The 16782-nt window shown below is 47.3% G+C and overlaps 1 protein-coding gene across 7 annotated transcripts in view; it reads left to right on the forward strand.

The window, feature by feature from the left end:
• The window catches only part of Smarca4 (SWI/SNF related, matrix associated, actin dependent regulator of chromatin, subfamily a, member 4), a 115059-nt gene that overhangs the window by 75923 nt on the left and 22354 nt on the right, over positions 1-16782 (forward strand). For 4 of the 7 annotated variants that reach the window (XM_045144684.1, XM_045144686.1, XM_004667465.2 and 1 more), the window contains exons 19-28: positions 185-427; positions 5218-5331; positions 5821-5928; positions 6645-6731; positions 7725-7771; positions 9129-9295; positions 11656-11819; positions 15679-15906; positions 16199-16297; positions 16557-16634. In XM_045144684.1, the coding sequence (XP_045000619.1) occupies positions 185-427; positions 5218-5331; positions 5821-5928; positions 6645-6731; positions 7725-7771; positions 9129-9295; positions 11656-11819; positions 15679-15906; positions 16199-16297; positions 16557-16634 (1335 nt within the window). The remainder of the gene's footprint in view (positions 1-184; positions 428-5217; positions 5332-5820; positions 5929-6644; positions 6732-7724; positions 7772-9128; positions 9296-11655; positions 11820-15678; positions 15907-16198; positions 16298-16556; positions 16635-16782) is intronic. The other 3 variants (XM_045144687.1, XM_045144688.1, XM_045144689.1) reach the window with 1 other exon arrangement.

Here is a 16782-nt window from a genome sequence, read left to right on the forward strand (position 1 = left end):
GAAAGCCAGAGGACTTTCTTACCCCTGGTACTGTTCCTGTTGGTGTGTCCCAGGCTTGGCTCCCCACTTGTGTTTATCTCTACCCCACGTATTGGAGTATGTGTCGGGCGGCTCTAACATGGTGGGCGATACTGTAATCCCACAGTCTCTGCTTCCTCCCTGACCACTGCTCTTGGATCCGCAGATTCGCTGGAAGTATATGATCGTGGATGAAGGCCACCGCATGAAGAACCACCACTGCAAACTGACACAGGTCCTCAACACACATTATGTGGCCCCTCGACGTCTGCTGCTAACAGGCACACCACTGCAGAACAAGCTGCCTGAGCTCTGGGCACTGCTGAACTTTCTGTTGCCCACCATCTTTAAGAGTTGCAGCACCTTTGAGCAGTGGTTCAATGCACCCTTTGCCATGACTGGGGAGAAGGTGAGTGTTAGCAGGCACAGCACAGCAGAATGGTAAAGTATCTATTCTCTGTGAGCAACCATGCCTACATGAACCACCCCAGGATGAGTCAGTTCTCTGGGTCCGTGTATGCTATGAGCTACTCAACAGTAGCACCTATGCTGGTCAGTAGGGCACTGCCATGCCATCCTGGAGACAGCAACCCCGCCATGAGGCTGGAGGAGCCCCAAGACCCCAGTGAGGCAGGGCCAAAAACAGGAGGGAGAGGTCTAATTCTTTCTTGACCCTGTACTCTGGGCACAAGTTATATAGGGACTATGGACCCTTCTCGAAGTCTTTCTATGTGAGGGGAGCAGGGTACTTGGAACATTGCAGTTAGCCAGCCATGAGGTCAACATTCATTTGTCCTGAGTTTTTGGGTTTTGTTTGTTTGTTTGTTTCTTTGGTTTTATGTGGGGTTTTGTTGTTGTTGTGTTTTCAAGGTAGTCTTGTTCTAGCCCAGGCTGACCTGGAATTCATTGTGTAGTCTCAGTGTGCCTCAAACTCATGGTAATCCTCCTACCTCTGCCTCCCAAGTGTTGGGATTAAAGGCATGTGCCACCATACCCCATGTTGTTTTGTTTCTTTTGTCTTTTGTTTTTGATATGGCTTTCAATAAACTTGATCAGTGTTTTGAGGTCCACATGTTGTGGGTGAGACTGACGGTCTGAAGGCCATACTTGCCTGCCCAACTGGTTTGTGCATGCCTTTATCAGCTCTGAGCCCACATTGCAGGCTTGTGTGTGTGAAAGAGTTTACAGACAGTATGAAGCAGACAGCCTGCAGGAATGGGCAAAAAGCAGAGGCTGATGATGGTGGCTATCACCTGCTTCCCTGAAGTCATACTTACAGAAAGGCATCCATCTACTGCTCTCATCCTCAAGGTCTTGGTCCTTTCTTGTCCTGACTAAGGAAGTAGCTCTTTTGAGTAGAATTTGAGGCCCTCTCAGAGGCCCCATCCGTAGGTCCAGAACCAAATTCTGAGTTCAAGCTCTAAAACTCTTATCTAAAGATGACCAGGGAGACACAGAAGAAATTTCAGGCCTATGTGATTTTAGAGTCTCTTTCTCTCTCTCTTTTGAGTAAGGTCTAGGCTGACCTGGAACTCACAGATCATCCTACCTCTGCCTCCCAAGTACTAGGATTATAGGCGTGTACCACCACGTGTGGCAGATTCTTTTTTGTTGTTTTTTGTAGTAGTCAATTTCAGTAGCTGTAATGAACTTCCAAACCAGGCACAGTTATGGAGGAAAGGATTTATTGAAGCTTATAGATAGAGGAAAAGTTCCATAATGTCAAAAGATGCTTGCCCCCCCCCCCCCATTACAGGACTAAGCAGAGAGAGAAAAGCCACCACCAACACAAGCAGTCACACTCCAGGAACCCCAGACAAAGCTTTAGTGCTTTGTATATCTTTAGTCTGGCATTCCAGATCCACCCCCACACTTTAGGGCTCTATCCACAGGTCCAGCAACTATGACACCTCCTCAAGCCAGGTGGCTGGAAAGCTAACTTACAAGCTTTAATAAATTCCTGAATCACTTGGGGGACATCCATTTAAACCACTGCATTCCATCCTTGGTCCCCATAGATTCATAATCATCTCACATTGTATATTGTGTTTAGTTGAAATATAAAGGTCCCCATAGTCTTTACCAGCTTAAGATGCTTCCAAAGTCCTAATTCTCATCTGAGATTTACGATTGTCTCTTAACTGAGTTCTATAAAATCAAAACAAGTTATATACTTTTTTTTTTTAAGTAAGGTCTTGCTGTAGCCCAGGCTGACCAGGAATTTACTTTGTAGTCTCAGGGTGGCCTCGAACTCACAGTGATCCTTCTGTCTCTGCCTCCTGAGTTCTGGGATTAAAGGTGTGCACCACCACACCTGGCAAGTTCTATACTTTAAGTTATATACTTTTAACATCTTTGTATCAAAGCATAGAGTAAAAGCTTTCAATAGTTATAAAGCATAACAAGGAGAGACTGGAACATTGTAAATTCTTAACCATCAAGCATACATCATACTTTGGTAGTTCATGTCTAATATAACCAATGATTTGGCAGTCTGTGGATTTTCAATTCCACCCCTCCAGCAGCTGACTAGCCAGGAAGAATTTCCATCTCAAGTCACCAGCACTACATGGTAGCCCTTGTACAGTCCTGGTATATCCAAAACATCTTTGCATTTCCATGCAAACCATGGTCTATCTTCAATGGCTTCACTGGCCTGTCAGGGTCATCACACCCTGCCTGTACATCTCAGCAGTGGCTCCTGGAACTGTGTGTACTTTATAATACATTCTGTGTATTTCTCATGTTTTTGAGATCAATACCTGGTATGTATTAGGACACAGCAATATTTTAAATCCAGGGACCCCCCCCCAAAAAAAAAAATCCAGGGACAATAAATGAGTGACTTGAAGAGCAAGTTCCTTTTTTTCAGTTAACTCCTTACAAAAGAGTTTGTGTCTTTACTATTAACTCTTTCCTCAGGGTTCCTCTCCATTGTAGTAATGTAAAGCAGCTGGGCTAGCTTTAGTTACCTAAAACCAGTCTTTGCATCAGTAAATTTTAAACTTGTTTGTTTGATTTGAGGTAGGGTCTCACTCTGGCTCAGGCTAACCTGGAATTCACTACGTAGTCTCAGGGTGGCCTTAAACTCATCGTGGTCCTCCTACCTCTGCTTCCTGAGTGCTGGGATTAAAGGCATGCACCACCACACCTGGCTTTGATTTTTTTGTTTTTGTTTTCATTTTTGTCTTGTTTTTCAAGGTAGGGTCTCAGTCTATAGCTCAGGCTGATCTGGAATTTACTATGTAGTCTCAAGGTGTCCTCTGACTCACAAGGATCGATCCTCCTACCTCTGCCTCCAGAGTGCCAGGATTAAAGATGTGCACCACCATGCCCACCTAATTTTTTGTTTTAAATAGGGAGAGAGAATGAGCATGACAGGGCCTCCAGCCACTCCAGTCAAACTCCAAACGCTGGTGTGGCCTTGTGCACTTGTGTCACTTTGTGTGTCTGGTTTATATGGGTCCGGGAAAGTCGAATATGAGACTTAGGCTTTGCAGGCAAGCACCTTAACCATTAAGCCATCTCTACAGCCTAATTTTTTTTAAACTTCAAATCTTAAGTTTTTCAGTCCCATATTTTTAGCCAAGCACATCAGTCTATTACAGATTTAATCTTGATCAAACTTTCTGGGCATGGGCAGCAGAATGCATCTAGCCCTTAAGCCACTAGCCCAGTTTCAGGAAAGTCATCTGCAGTATTTTCTTCCCCTTAGTAGAAAGTTTATAAGCCAAACATCCAAATACAATTTTCTCTGTACTTAGACCTTTCAAACTGTTATCAGAATAGTCCATAATACTTGGCTCAGTGCCCCAGAAGATATTTTCATTATAAGGGTCATGTTTTCCATTTATGTAGCACACAAGCTCCAAAAGACCAAAATCCAAGCGGTCAGATTCATCTCATCAATTTTATCCCCACTCCTGGTACAAATTCTGTAGCAGTCAGCTTCAGTCACTGTGATGAACTTCCAAACCAGGCAGTTATGGAGGAAGGGATTTATTGAAGCTTATAGATCGAGCAAAGTTCCATAATGGAAGAAGAAGGTCCACACAGAGAGAAACACCAGTATAAGCAAGCACACTTCAGGAACTTCAGTACTTCTTATATCTTTAGACTAGAATTCCAAATCCACCCCCACACTGTAGGACTGGACTCTAATATCCACCCAGGAAACTGGAGATCTCAATCACAAGCTTGAATAAACTCCTGAATTGATACTGTTTTGTTTTGTTTGTTTTTTCTTTTTTGTTTAATTTTCAAGATGACCTGGAATTCACTATGTAGTCTCAGGGTGTCCTCAAACTTACCACCATGATCCTTCTACCTCTGCCTCCTGGTGCTGGGATTAAAGTGTGTGCCACCACACCCAGCTATTGTTGGTTTTCTGAGGTTGGGTCTTGCTCTAGCCCAGGCTGGCTTAGAATTCACTCTGTGATTTCATGCTGGTGTTCACCTCACAGTAACCTCCTACCTCTGCCTCCTGAGTGCTGGGATTAAAGCTGTACACTGCTATGCCTGGTCACACCTCTCTCCCTCTCTCTCTCTCTCCCTCTCTCTCTCTCTTTCAAGGTAGCATCTCACTCTAGCCCAGGCAGACCTGAACTCACTATATAGTCACAGAGTGGCTTTGAACTCACAGTGATCCTCCTGCCTCTGCCTCCCAAGTGCTGGGATTAAAAGCATGAGCCATCACATCTGGCTCACCTCTCCTTTTTGATTTTTTGTGGTAGGATTGCACTTTAGCTCAGGCTGACCTGGAATTTACCATGTAATCTCTCAGGGTGGCCTCGAACTCATGGTGGTCCTCCTTCCTACCTCTGCCTCTCGAGTGCTGGGATTAAAGGTGTGCACCACCATGCCTGGCTACCTCTCCTTTTAAAATTATCATTGAAAATATAATTTCTGGGGTTGGCGAGATGGCTCAGTAAGTAAAGTGCTTGCCACTCAAGCAGGTGGACCTGACTTCAAGTGTCATGCATGAAGTACAGTACTGGGCCCTCACTTAAATACCCAGGTATTCCATGGAGGGCAGCAGATCCTTCACTTTCCTTAAGGATGAGGGTGATAGCCACCCAAATACCAAGTGCTAGCTTGCCCTCAATAGTGCTATATACCCCTTTCTGGGACCCTGCTTCCTGAGACAGACCTTACCTCTTTGGAAGTAGTATTTTGATTTTCTGTCTTGTGGGGCTCCAGGTGGACCTGAATGAGGAGGAAACCATCCTTATCATCCGTCGTCTGCACAAAGTACTGAGGCCCTTCCTTCTTCGGAGGCTGAAGAAGGAAGTTGAGGCTCAGCTTCCCGAGAAGGTAGGTTTGGAACAGAAGCCACTAAGCAGCATGTGCAGGACCTTTGTCCAGGGTGGCAGCAGTCAGATGATCCTCCCCAAGGTCCTGGGCCTGTTTATCCTGGCCTTGGTTTCCACTGACAGGATATCAGGACAGAGTGATCCCACTCTTGCCTGGGCCTTCCATCCAAAGCAGAATGTGTCTGCTCAATGCTGGGTCTGCTTCCCAGTGTGGGTAGCCTGGGCTCTCGGCCCGCCTCAGCCACTTGTGGGTCTCACTTCTGGTCTGCTTTGCCGTTTATATCCTGACCAGCAGTGGTAATTCCTCTAGAATGTGACCAGAATGTCTCTTTCTCTGCCCATCCACCTCCATCCCTGCGCTGTGGGGCCTTCTCCCTGTCACCCCTCTAATAAAGGTGCATATCCCAAAACGTGAGTCAGCAGAGCAGAGAGAGTGATTTGGGATGGGCCCAGGATTTGTGCAGGCCTCAATGCACCATCTGCCCTGCAGGTGGAGTATGTCATCAAGTGTGATATGTCAGCCCTGCAGCGAGTGCTCTACCGGCATATGCAAGCCAAAGGTGTGCTGCTGACTGATGGCTCCGAGAAAGATAAGAAGGTTTGCTCAGGGGGCCACTGTTGTTTGCTGGGTATCTAAGAAGGTGGTTAAGGAGTAGCCTTGCCCAGCAAGGTCTTGACCTCCTTGGCCTTTAGTGTCCTACGTGGGACTCCCCTGGCTATGGGCAAACAGCCATGCTGGTGGTCTATTAGGAGCACATTTGCCTACTGCCTGGGGTCCTCTTTCCTTGTGAGATGTTGCCTTTTTCTATTGGTGGTATGGAACAAAAGGCAGGGTTGGTATATTCTAGTGAGTCCCACCTGCACAGCAGGTAGAGTCAAGGCCTCTATGCTCTTCCTTTGGTGTTGGTGAGGGGTGCTGACATTGGGAAAATGTGGGGAATCAGGCCAGCCTGTTCTTTTGGAGGGTGTTCCAGTTCCCCTCATGACTGTGTTCTTTGGGGTGTCACTAATCAAGTGTGTACCTACTGACCCTAATCCACATTCCTCCCTTGATGCAGTTTATTGGGCCCTTCTCACCTAAGCATAGACACAGCATGTTTCTTGGTTTCCTTGCTTCTGTAGAGCCCTCTCCTAGCTGCTTTGTGTAATGGCTCAGAGTTTGAGATCACCTTTAGCAGTTTGCTAGGTTTCCTGGTGTCAGTTCAGTTACTGTGCTACAAAGCACAGCCCCCCTACCCTCAGCTTCCCCTTGGCCCTTTTCGACCCTGCCTCTGAGACAAGACCCCATCCAGACCCTTTGATCTACCTCCCCAGGGCAAAGGTGGCACCAAGACGCTAATGAATACCATCATGCAGCTTCGGAAAATTTGCAATCACCCATACATGTTCCAGCACATCGAGGTGAGGATCTGCACATTTGATCCCAATACCACTCCAGATAGGCCCTAGGCAAAGACCCTGGTGATCTTTTTTTTTTTTTTTAAGGTAGGGTCTCACTGTAGCCCAGGCTGATGTGGAACTCACCTTGTAGTCCTAGGCTGGCATTGAACTCACAATAATCCTCCTACCTCTGCCTCCCAGGTGCTAGGATTAAAGGCATGTGCCAACCATCTGGCCCTAGTGATATTTTAAAGAATAATAGCTTTAGTATTGTGACCAGCTAATGCCTATGTATCTTTGATTTTTCCCTTTGTCAATGTTGAGCTTATTTATATGTGTATTTGTGGTGCTCGAAGTGGAACCTAGGGCCTTGTGCATGGCCACTATTGAGTAATGTACTCAGTGTAACGGGTGCTTAATGCACCCACACATGAATGAGATGGATATGGAAGTCCCTCAGGAGTAACTTAGGTGGTTGGAGACTCCTCCCTGAGGAAACACCTCTAGGGGAGACCCACCCTGTGGTCACACCACATCTCCTGGGCTTTCTGCCTACCCCCAAGGGTTACAGAGAGTTGCCACCACCACCAGTCAGGCATGTGGCCCAGAACCTAAGCCATCTTGTTGAATAATACTTGTGGATAATCTGGATACTTGCTTCTAAGACATAGCCAAACATCTCTATTCTTGGTATACAGTATCAGGGTTATTCTAGACCCAGTGCAGTTGGGGTTCTCATATCAGGGTGTTCTTGGGTACACACACCATCCTTGGGTGCTCACATTGGTGATGTTTATGTGTTAACTTCCTGTTCTTCATGGGACAAGCATTGGGGTTGGCATTTAATGTACTAAAGCTAAGTTTGATGTCTTTGTCTGGCCTCTGTGCCACCATGGGCCATGGCTGAGCACTGGCATGAGCTCCCCACCCTCCACAGTAGCAGTCTGTACTGTGGGGTGGGACTGGGTAGCCTATTCCTGCCTCAACACTGACCCATCTCTTGTCCTGTTGCAGGAATCCTTTTCTGAGCACTTGGGTTTCACTGGCGGCATCGTCCAAGGGTGAGAAGTTTCCCAGCTGCATGGGGTGGGCAAGCATTCATGTGAAGAGGTTCACTTACTTGTTAGGTGACTACATTGCTGTGGCTGACATTTGTCTAGTTTCCATGGCAGGATAGAAAGCATCCATGCTTGTAGTGGTGACCTTTGTTTGCCCTGAGAGCCAAGAAAGATATACAAAGATACTGGTCTCCAGCCCTGGCTCTGTTGTCCCCTTCCCCATCCCTTGGTGTGACCCAGTTTGGCTTCTGTAATGACTGAACCTGAAGCTCCTCCACTATACCCTTTTTTTCTAGAGTATTCTGTGTAAGCACAAGCCATTCTTTTAGGTTTTTTTGTTTGTTGAGATAAGGTATCACTGTGTGGGCAAGGCTGGTCTAGAACTCAAAGTCTTTCTGCCTCAGGCTACTTGGTGCTGGGATAACAGCTGTGCACCACCATGCTTGGCTCTAGGGCACAGCTCTGTAAACCCCTGGTGTTGGCCATGGATGCTGTCTAGAGCCTTCCTACAAACATTCTCACTGTTCTGGCCACTGTTCCAGCCCTGCTGGAGCCACGACATGTAATTGCAAGGACAAAATGAACATCTTTTTTATTTTGTTGCTATATTGGGGATTGAACCTAGGACTTCCACATGCTAGGCAAGTGTTCTGCCACTGATGTACACCCCCAGTCCTCTGTATTTTGATATAGGATCTCATTTAAATTGCCCAAGTGGCCTTTGGATTTGTGATTCTCCGGCCTCAGCCTTCCAGGTAGCTCTAGCCCAGGCTGACCTGGAATTCAGGGTGGCCTCGAATTCAATGCAATGCACCTACCTCTGCCTCCTGACTTCTGGGATTAAAGTCAAGTGCCACTACACCTGGTTTTGATGTGTTTTTATATCATATTGTTTAATGCAGCCCACATACTTGAAGTATTCCTGTTCCTACCACTCATCCTCAAGTTTCCTCATGTGTAAAGCAGGGGCTGTTGCACTGGGGGGATGAGAAGCCTCGGGCCTTCATTCTCGAGTCTGTTAGGGCTAATGCTCTCCAGGTATGGGCATTCTTCAGGGTGAGGTCTATAACTGGGAGCAGCTCTGGCTTATGCTCACTATCTGGGTATCATTCATACCTCCTTTAATTGTCACCCATAACCTCATGAAATGACACCTATGTGGTCACTCCTGACACATCCTAACCAGGGGTGACTTAGTCTATTTAGGTTGTATTGATGGCTTTGCTGAGGTAGATCTGCTTGGAAAGCCACTTCTATGTCATGAAGTATGATCACCAGCCTGGAGACAGACCATGCACCTCCTCAGAGCAGCAGCTGAGTTGCTAACCTCCTGTTCCTCCCTTCCACCTGTCCACACCAGGCTGGACCTGTACCGTGCTTCGGGGAAATTTGAACTTCTTGATAGGATTCTGCCTAAACTCCGTGCCACCAACCATAAAGTGCTGCTGTTCTGTCAAATGACCTCCCTCATGACCATCATGGAAGATTATTTTGCATATCGTGGCTTTAAATACCTCAGGCTTGATGGTGAGTGAGGAAGAATTATTTAAGGGGCTTTGTTTGTATTTGTCCAAGCTGTTAACCCTTTGGGGGAAGTAGCACAAGATGTGGAATCCAGGTCCAATGGCCACAATGGTTCCAGGGTGTCACAAAACTTAGGACAGTGGGGAGTGCCTGAAGATGCAATCTGAATTTGATGGCTGGGGTCTTTTCACTACAGTTTGTGGAAGAGGGAGAGGTACCCAGCAGTCCTGTATTCACTGGGAACCCCAACCCCCCCCCCCCCATGTGGGCAGGAGCATAATAGCACCATAAAAGACTCCCCTCACTATTGGGGCTGTGGAGATGGCTCAGTGGGTGAAGTTCTTGCCATGACAGTGTGGGGACCTGAATTTAATTCCACAGCACCCCTGTAAGAGCTGTGCATGGTAGTTTCTGCCTGTAAATCCCAGTGCAGGGAAGACACTGGCAGGGGATCCTGGTTCTCAGAGCTGTAGGTTCAGTAAGAGACCATGTCCAGTGAAAATGGAAAGAGACTAAGGAAGATACCCAGGATCACCTCTGCACTCACGTAAGAGACAAGAGTTACAGCCTCAAGGGTTTGCTCATGTTATTGCTGCTCCCTGTGCTTGCTTCTCTGTTGGGGCCTTTTCCTCAGGCTCTCCTCACTTTTTCGTGTCCTCAGTAGAAGCACACCAACATTGCTTACCAAGGCCCAGGGCTGCCCGACTTCCATTCACTGCTTGGCTGTGGCCTATCTCAGGCCTGGCCTGGAGCTAGAATCGGGCTCAGTTGCACCAAAACCATGAGTTCAATTGCAGGACGAGAGTAGGTGCTGCCCAAAGGCTCTCTGCCCTGACCTGGCTCTGTAGTCAGTCACTGTGTATGTTTCCACCTCTCCCTGCCCTCAACAAGGAAGAGAATCACCCACATGGCCAAGAAGACAGTTGGTCAGGAGGGGACTTAGAGCAATACATACATATCAGCTTTAGGGATGAACAAGGCTTCCTATGAAAGTGGGCTTGAGAATTTGGGGACCAACAGGATTGAACAGTTTTCTTTTCGCCTTGTAAACGTCTGAGCATTTGTTGAGCTCAGGTGCAGGATATGTCTCACATTAAACCTCTGCACCCCTCCTCACGTCTTAACTTTTTTCTCTGTTCACTTGTGGCATCTTGTGGCAATGAAGTTTCAGGGACCACCTGTCTGGGTCCTTCTATTTATCTAATCACCTGATTACCAGAACACACCCTATATGCCCATCTGGTGTCAGCCCCTTCTCAGAACTCCCCAGGGCCAGCTTCACAAAATGTACATCTAGCTTTGTGTCTACCTCTTTGTCTACCCCATGCAGCAGTTTTCCCTTGCTTAAGACCACCCTGCTGAGGCCCACATGGCCAGGCCTCGTCAGCCCTGCGCCCTGGCTTCTACCACCCTCATGAGAGTCAAGCCGTCACATGTCCTTATCTCCCTGAGGAGGGGACATATGGACAAGGATGTCTGTGTACTTGTCATGTCAATACACAGAAAAGCCATTGTAGGATCAGGGGAGGGCCAAAAGCTCAGTAAGTATCAGAGCTAAAGCTCCTGTCATGAGCGGAAAACATGAGGTTGTAGCTCCTTGGCCTTAGCCCCTCCTGAGCTGGGACTCAGAAGAGGGCAATAGGTTACAGATGCCTGGGCTGTAGTGGGGCAGGTTCATTGTCTGTACCTAGGCCTTAGGCATGCCACAGGAGGGCATTTTTCATGTGTTGCATAGTGACTTGGTCAGAGCTAACAGCAGTTAAGGGGCTCAGAATCCAAGCCAGCTGCCTATGTCCTGGGCTGTGTAATGTGAGAGTCCCTGGGCGTTCTCACTAGAACCTTTCGTGCAGGTTTTCTGCTGTGGGAGCTGATACCCATTTTGCCCTTGGACAAAGTCCTTATGACGTGCGCTTGCACTTTGTTTGTAGGGTATTCTCTCAGAACCAGCAAAGCCCACTGCAAGGAGAATCTGCCAGCCCTGAGGCCAGTGGCAAGTTGTTGCACGCTTTCCACTGCATTGAATGAAACTCTGTGCTGCTTGTTAGAGGGTGTGGTGTTGACAGCATTGGCTATTGGTGTCCTGTTGCCACATGAGCCCAAGCAAACAGATTCAGGCAGTGTGTGGTCTGAAACTGGCTGCATCCCATTGGCTCTTACATAAAGTGGACATAGCCAGCCCTTGAGGCTGATTTTAACTTCCTGAGATAGGAGAGGTAGCATTCAGTAATGACATACTGTGCCTCCATTTCCCTATTTAATCCATGCTGACATCTGTGTACAGTGCATCTGTGTGATTTCAGAGTAGGACCTCCCTGCTTCCACCTCAAATCCTCCTACTAACCCAGCTCCCTCGTGCCCATCAGGAACCACAAAAGCGGAGGATCGGGGCATGCTGCTGAAAACCTTCAATGAGCCTGGTTCAGAGTACTTCATCTTCTTGCTCAGCACACGTGCAGGTGGGCTGGGCCTGAACCTGCAGTCAGCTGACACTGTGATCATTTTTGACAGCGACTGGAATCCTCACCAGGTAAAGGCACTGGGTCAGTGAATAGGGAACAGTCCCTCCAGGAAGAAGGTGCCACCCATCTTAGTGTCCACCAGCTTCCTGATACTCTCCTTAGCCTAGGAGTCATAGGAGCCACACCCACTCATCCTAGAAGTCAGGAAGCAGAATGAAGCAGGCTTTTCTTCCCATCATTATTATTATTATTATTTTTTTTTTCAGGTAGAAACAGCCTTGCACACTGACTAGGAACATTCTTTTTCCATTAGGGTTTTTAAAGAATTCCTTGGTGGGTGTGGGGGGTGGCTCAGTTGCAGAGTGCTTATGTGGTGCATGAGACTCTGGGTTCTATCCCCAACATTACAAAAAATAAACAGCTCTTAGGAGTGCATAATTGAGAAGAAGTTGAAAGATGATGCCCCTGTTTGAACTAGTGATATTCATCACTGCTACTGGGGTGCAACTCTTCCAGACTTGTTTTGTGAGCATTCACATGGTTGCAAGCAAGACTGAGAACAAACTCTGTGCTCTATTTATTGCCTCCTCTTGCCCCTTAACAATGTGTGCCACAGAGGACTCCATGCCAGCTAGCAGATAATGCTATCATTTAAGAGCTTGAAAATGAATAAAAATCTACCCTCTCCCATCTTATTATAGACTTGGTTTTGTCTACAATGTAAATACCAACACACAAATGGAAGAGCTGTCCCTCGTCACTGTGACTCTGCCAGCCCATTGGCAGCATGTTCCATTATGTGTTTGCTCCATTTAGCAGTCAGTGTTCACTTCGTCTCCTCCAGAGGACATGTGTGAAATTGCTTTATTTTAAGCATAACCATCAACCTTGTTTGGATCTCAGGACATTTGTACAAGCATCCTCCAGCCAGATCAGTCCTGAAAGTGAAATCATTGTGCCTGCATAGGTGTGCCTTTCACATTCTAGTTGCTTATGCCCAGTTGGGCTACTTCCACTAGTGGGCTTAAGCATGTCCTTTCCACAGCTTGGCAGTATAAATTGTCTTGTTTCATGGGTACATGACCTAGGTGGTCACTATGTCTCTTTCTGTGTTGTGTGTGGAGTGTAGTTCCTGTCCAGTCCCTGATTACTGACCATTTCCTGAGAGACAGTCCGGCTGTGCCACTTGGCAGACAGAGGCCACCACAGGACCAGGGGTGTGGCATTCATGCCAGCCTTGCCAGAAAGTGCTGATGCATCTGTTGTCTGAGTGTGGATAGGAGGTCCTCTACACCACCATCGGGTAGGAGTTTCCAGTTGAGCACAGTGATTAGCCACCCCATCTATGCAGCATGGCCTGGAAAGCATTTCAGGGGACCTTGTTCCATGCTAGAAATAATAATGAGATGATAGTCACAGCCATGACTACCATGTTGTCAGGAGCCAACTTCACTGGACACTGGGCTGTGCTCCTCACACCCATTTCACTTAGTGTGTAAAATGACCACAAGAGTGTCATGGGTATGTATAATGTATTCTGAGGCTTAAGAGAGGTTAGGCCATTGCTTGTGTTGTATAGCACAGAAGGAAGTGCCAGAGGCTACAGCCAAATAAGGCCCTGTTGTAATGCTTGCTGTGCCAGGTTAGCCCCACCTTGTAAGTGGTGCCTGCAACCGTGATGTGACCATGCCGAGAGCCTCTGGACTGTGACAAGGGCTGCTCAGAGCATGACCCTGGGGATTGCCCTAGGAATGGAAATATCTGTTATATACCAGGAAGTAGATAGCCACTATAGTTTTTTTTTTTTTTTTAATTTTTATTTTATTTACTTATTTTTAGAGAGAGAGAGACAAGGGGAGAGAGAATTGATGCACCAGGGCCTCAGCTACTGCAATCGAACTCCAGACGTTTGTACCACTTAGTGGGCGTGTGCAACCTTGCACTTGCCTCACCTTTGTGCATCTGGCTTACGTGTGATCTGGAATGATTGAATGTGGGTCCTTCCTTAAGCTTCGCACACAAGCACCTTAACCACTAAGCCATCTCTCCAGCCCCACTATAGCTCTTTTTTTTTTTTTTTTTTTTTTTTTAATTGGAGAGAGAGAGAGAATGGGTGTGCCAGGGCTTCTGGCAACTGTAAATGAACTCCAGACACATGAGCCACTTTGCGCCATCTAGCTTACATTGGTACCGGGGAATCAAACCTGGGTCCTTAGACTTCACAGGCAAGTGCCTTAAAGGCTAAGCCATCTTTCCAGCCCACCACTATGTGGTGTTTTTATTTTTTTGAGGTAGGGTCTTACTCTAGTCCAGGCTGACCTGGAATTCACTGTGTAGTCTCAGGGTGGCCTCAAACTCACAGTGATCCTCCTACCTCTGCCTTCTTCTTTTTTTTTTTTTTTTTTTGTTTTTTTTGTTTTCTAAGGTAGGGTCTCACTCTAGCACAGGCTGACCTGGAATTCACTATGTATTCTCAGGGTGGCCTCGAACTCTCAGTGATCCTTCTACCTCTGCCTCCCAAGTGCTGGGATTAAAGGCGTGCGCTACCACGCCCGGCTGCCTTCTTAATACATTGTAGTTTTAATTGGACCCGCACATACACCAGTGACACAAGCCAGGAGGTATTCTTAAGCTTCCAGCTTGTGTAGTAGCCAGTTGGGGTAGACATAAGGGACAGGACCATGTGTGAAGACCAAAAAGCCCAGGACTCTTTACCTTGTTCTTTTTTTTTTTTTTTAATTTTTTTATTAACAACTTCCATCATTATAAAAACATACCCCATGGGGGGGGAGGGAATTACCATGGGATATTTTTTTATAATTATGGAAAATGCTAATAAAAATTAAAAAATAAGTAAATAAATAAAAAGAAAAAACATACCCCATGGTAATACCCTCCCTCCCCCCACTTTCCCCTTTGAAACTCCATTCTCTGTCATACCCTCTCCCCATCTCAATCAGTCTCTCTTTTATTTTGATGTCATGATCTTTTCCTCCTCTTATGATGGTCTTGTGTAGGTAGTGTCAGGCACTGTGAGGCCATGGATATCCAGGCCATTTTGTGTCTGGAGGAGCATGTTGTATGGAGTCCTGTGCTTCCTTTGGCTCTTACATTCTTTCCACCACCTCTTCTGCAATAGACCCTGAGCCTTGGAAGGTGTGATAGAGATACTGCAGTATTAGCACTGCGGTCATTTCTTTCCATCACCATGGTGCCTTCTGAGTCGTCCCAAGGTCTCTGCCATCTGAAAAGAGAAGATTCTCTACCAAAAGTGAGAGTAGCATTAATAAATGAGTGTAAACATTAAGAGAAGTGCTTACTGGGCAGTTTAATAAGCATAGTATATACATTTAGCCAGACAGCAGCAGACGTTACACCGCTAGGGCTCATGACTATCCATTTTAAGTTTTCAGTATCAGGGATGTATTCCTTCCCATGGAGCAGGCCTCCAGTCCAATTAGAGGGCAGTTAGTTTCCACTATGACAGACGTGCCACTATTGCACTTGTTGGCTCATTTGGCTTGGCTGGCCAAATGTAAGGCTTACAGTGTCCACTGTTCAGTATCTTCACTGGTGATTTCTCTTTCTCCCATTGAACTGCATGCAGAATGGCTTCTTCCAGCTTTCTGTCAGCTGGTCTACATGGAGGAGGTTATCAGCTCAGTTCCAGCAGGATTTCTCAGTGGCCTTGCAGCCCAAGTATATGTAGTCTTCAGCAATAGGGTCTTACCATCTATTCCTGGTGGAAAACTAAGGGCCTCGGCAAAGGCCTATAATGTTTTGGGGGCTTCAGGGACCTCCCTGGCCAACAACTCACTGGAAGATATCCCATCCCTGGCACTGAAAATTTTCTAGCCACAATCTATGGCTTCTGAGTGTTCCATTCTTTAAAGAGTTTGTGTAGACTGACTAGCCACTTTCCCTCAGGATCTGCAGGCACAGGACCGTGCCCACCGCATTGGGCAGCAGAATGAGGTGCGTGTGCTCCGCCTCTGCACTGTAAATAGCGTGGAGGAGAAGATCTTGGCTGCTGCCAAGTATAAGCTCAATGTGGACCAGAAGGTGATCCAGGCAGGCATGTTTGACCAGAAGTCCTCCAGTCATGAGCGGCGTGCTTTCCTGCAGGCCATTCTGGAGCATGAGGAGCAAGATGAGGTGAGTGCACCACCAGCCCCCCCCCCCAACCTCCCCTGGCGTGAGTGGAGGACGCATGAGCAGCTTTCATTTTTGGTTTTATACCTTTTTTTGCACTCTTGGTTTTTTTTTTTTTGTGTTTTTCTTTTTGTTTTTGTTTTTTGCATCCCTTTGGAGTAAAGGGAGTGTGGGCTGAGCGGAAAGAGGATGAGTACTTGCTTTCCCTTTGAAGTGGTTTTTTTTTCCCCTAAACTGCTGGTGACAGACGCCGGATTGACAGCTCTGGAGACTGAAGCCCTCTATTTATCCACAGAGCAGACACTGCAGCACGGGCAGCGGCAGTGCCAGCTTCGCCCACACTGCCCCTCCGCCAGCGGGCATCAACCCCGACTTGGAGGAGCCACCTCTAAAGGTGAGAGGGGTAGTTCAGTCTCCACGCCCACTCAATCCTTGGCTCCTCGATGAGACGGCCAGCAAGGCCCCAACCCCATGGAGCAGCGTGCGTGTGCGTGTGCGTGTGTGCCTCTCGCTGCTGTGTGGGTCCCTCCACCGCAGCCAGCCAGCCAGGGACCACCAGCTCATTTCCCATGGATGCTGCAGCTCACCTCTGAGCCTGGTCACCACCCAGCCTGACCCCACCATAGTCACACTAAAGCTGTGCCATCTTGTAGGAGGAAGATGAGGTGCCTGATGATGAGACTGTCAACCAGATGATTGCCCGGCATGAAGAGGAATTTGACCTCTTCATGGTAAGCACCCTATGCAGAATATCAGTAATGATAGTCCCAGGAGTTACTGGAGCTGCTGCTCTTCTCCATGTGGCCTTCTCATACCTCCCATTTACCCATATGTCATCTTTGCCCTCCCAAGGATGTCTTAGGACATCCTGTATGTGGC

Source organism: Jaculus jaculus, chromosome 2 (genome assembly GCF_020740685.1).
Source record: "Jaculus jaculus isolate mJacJac1 chromosome 2, mJacJac1.mat.Y.cur, whole genome shotgun sequence".
NCBI lineage: Eukaryota > Metazoa > Chordata > Mammalia > Rodentia > Dipodidae > Jaculus > Jaculus jaculus.